General features: G+C 39.1%; 1 protein-coding gene across 1 annotated transcript; it reads right to left on the reverse strand.

Annotated features, from left to right (window-relative positions):
* Positions 1 to 455: 455 nt before the first annotated feature.
* LOC131009289 (transcription factor MYB8-like) lies at positions 456 to 2,131 on the reverse strand. The gene is made up of 3 exons (XM_057936584.1): positions 1,915 to 2,131; positions 1,234 to 1,363; positions 456 to 1,154 (listed from the first exon to the last, which is right to left on the reverse strand). The coding sequence occupies exons 1-3, from the start codon at positions 2,045 to 2,047 to the stop codon at positions 644 to 646; spliced, it is 774 nt and encodes a 257-aa protein (XP_057792567.1). The 5' UTR covers positions 2,048 to 2,131; the 3' UTR covers positions 456 to 643.
* Positions 2,132 to 2,732: the final 601 nt, after the last annotated feature.

Consider the following 2,732-nt stretch of genomic DNA (forward strand, 5'->3'; position numbering starts at 1 on the left):
TAGGTTTTCTTTAATATGATTCCATGCATAACTAACAGTTCCCATTCTATAACTTCATTAAAACAATTCCTTTTTATCTATAAGCTGCACTATGTACGTAGTTCTTGTTATCTAATGTTACCACAAACAAAAAAATCCCTACACTGAAAAATCAAGATTCTGACCGAATTTACTGCTTACACAACTAGCAGAACAATCGACGTGGCATAATCGTTCCCGCGTGATAATCAATCAGCAGAAGCGACGTCGTTTCTTATGAAACAATGTCAATTACTCGACTATTGATATGATCAGCAGTAAGTTTGGCCGAAAATCCTAATTGGTAGTTAAATCAAATGAGATTAAATCAATGCTTCATTAATCACCGCGTCAAACTTTTTTATTCAAAATCAAATTAACTCAAGAGTTCAATAATTACCAACCTCAAACTTTGAAGTTTGTATACCAAATCAGAATTTGACAAAGTTCAGTAATTTATAGATAATTAACTCTTATTTATAACTCTAGTACATTATTGGACATACAAAACTCCCATACATGATGGTATGCAAATACTTATTTTATACACAACATATATATTCTCACGAGAAACCCCCAATCGCTACATAAAATGCGCACTGAATAAACCCTCGTTCCTCGTCGACTACCAGAAGAGACCCGTCTCGTTCTGGTAGTCGAAAAACCGAAGCAGAGGATCATAACTAAGCAACAATCCCTCTTCCTCCGCCGGAGCAACATAATAACTACTAGTCGCATCATCATCCACCGTCCAGCTGTAGGAAGATCCGGAGCACGATAATTCGCTGCTCCGCAGCTCAGGATAGTCGAACTCCTCTTCATTAAACGCGGCCGCCGCCGCCGCCGCCGCCGCCGCGAAACACTCGTTCTGGGCGGAATCGTGTGCTTCGAGCACAGCAGACAGCATCTGCTCGAGCTCGTCTTGATGCGATGAATTTGGGGAGAGAGAAGCATCATCCAATATTGGTAGTGAGAGAGATTGCTGCTGATTTTGAGGTGTAGAGAGAGAATTAGCTTTGCTTATCGTAGGCTTCGCAGCAGGTGATTTTTTGCGCCGTCTCTCGATGCGCGTGTGCCAGAAGTTCTTGATCTCGTTGTCGGTCCTTCCCGGCAGTTGCTCCGCAATCGTCGACCACCTGAATTAATTATTATCAGTGCATCGCACGAGAGTAAAACTAGTTTTTCTTGATTTAAAGATGAGGTCGGGGGAATTACTTGTTTCCGAGCTCGGCGTGCAACTTCACGACTATCTCCTTTTCTTCCTTGCTGAAATCGCCTCTCTTGACGCCCGGTTTCAAGTAATTCACCCACCGCAATCTGCAGCTCTTCCCGCATCTCTTTAGACCTAAATTAATCAAGAAATTTCTATGTTAGCTTACTTTAATTACATAAAATTAAAAACCCAAATCTACTATATAATGTCTTATTTAAGTAAAATTTAATGGATTTCCCAAATTCAAGATATATATTATCACAAGGGCAAGTTCAGTTGATCACCGATCACTGATCTCGACCTTTATCTTTCAGATGCTGTCAGATTGAATCGAAATCAATCTAACAGCATCTACTATACTATACGAGAAATACCAAATTACGCGAAAGTTTCAAGAATTCAAGAAGTTTTCTTATCACAAGGGCAAGTTCAGTTGATCATTGATCACTGAACTCGACCCTCGTCCCTCAAATGCTTCCAGATCGAGCTTATGTCGATCTGGCAGCATCTACTATACGAGAAGTATCGAATTAGGCGCAAGATTCGAGAATTCTCATTTATTATCACAAGGGCAAGTCCAGTTGATCACTGATCAAGTGGACTCGACCCTTGTCTTGTAGATGTTGTCGGATCGAGATCTTACAGCATCTACTATACGAGGAATATCATTTTAGTTTACTCACCGGCATATTTAGGGAGCAATCTCCAATTCCAATGGCCATATCTATGGATGTAAGCCCTCAATTTTTCATCCTCATCTTCACTCCAAGCTCCCTTCTTCATTCCATTGCTGTCGATAGAAGGTGGCCTCACCATTTTTTTCTTTTCTTTTACTTTTTGTGTGTGTTTTGTTTCAATTTCTGCAGCTGGTTTTAGTTTTGAGTGATGATGAGTGAGAGAGGAAGCTCAGTGTTTATATAGAGAGAGAAGGACAAAGGGTTGTACCTTGTGAAAGTGTTGACGTTTAGGAAAGAACGTAGGAAGATGGAATTTTGGGATATAATAAAATGTGGAATTGTGAAAACGTGGTGAAAATTATGTATTAAAAAAGAAAGGTGAAAAACGAGAAGGCACAGAGAGACTTCTAGCAGAGAGAGAAGGTGACGTCATTCCAAGGTTGTCATTTTGTGGAGGCGTTACGTATGTGTTGCTTTCGAGATATTTTATTTTATTTTTATGTTATGTTATTTATATTTTGCTTCGTGAATTTGAACGATGTGGGGTAGTTTTGTCTTTTTGGAGGGGTGAATTGACTGAAATACCCATTAATGGCCTCTAAATATACAAAGTGTTTTTTGTCAATTAATACATAAATTTTGAGAGTATTTTATGTTATGTGGACACCGGAGTTTTATTATGCTTATAGCAAAATATTATACTCCCTCAGTCCGCCAAAAATGGACCACTTTGACTGGACACGAAATTTAATAAAATTGGTGATAATTTTGATATAGTGGAGAAATGGTTCCACCACTTTATGAAAGTGTGGTGCAGACATTTT

Source organism: Salvia miltiorrhiza, chromosome 2 (assembly GCF_028751815.1).
Source record: "Salvia miltiorrhiza cultivar Shanhuang (shh) chromosome 2, IMPLAD_Smil_shh, whole genome shotgun sequence".
In the NCBI taxonomy this organism is placed as follows: domain Eukaryota; kingdom Viridiplantae; phylum Streptophyta; class Magnoliopsida; order Lamiales; family Lamiaceae; genus Salvia; species Salvia miltiorrhiza.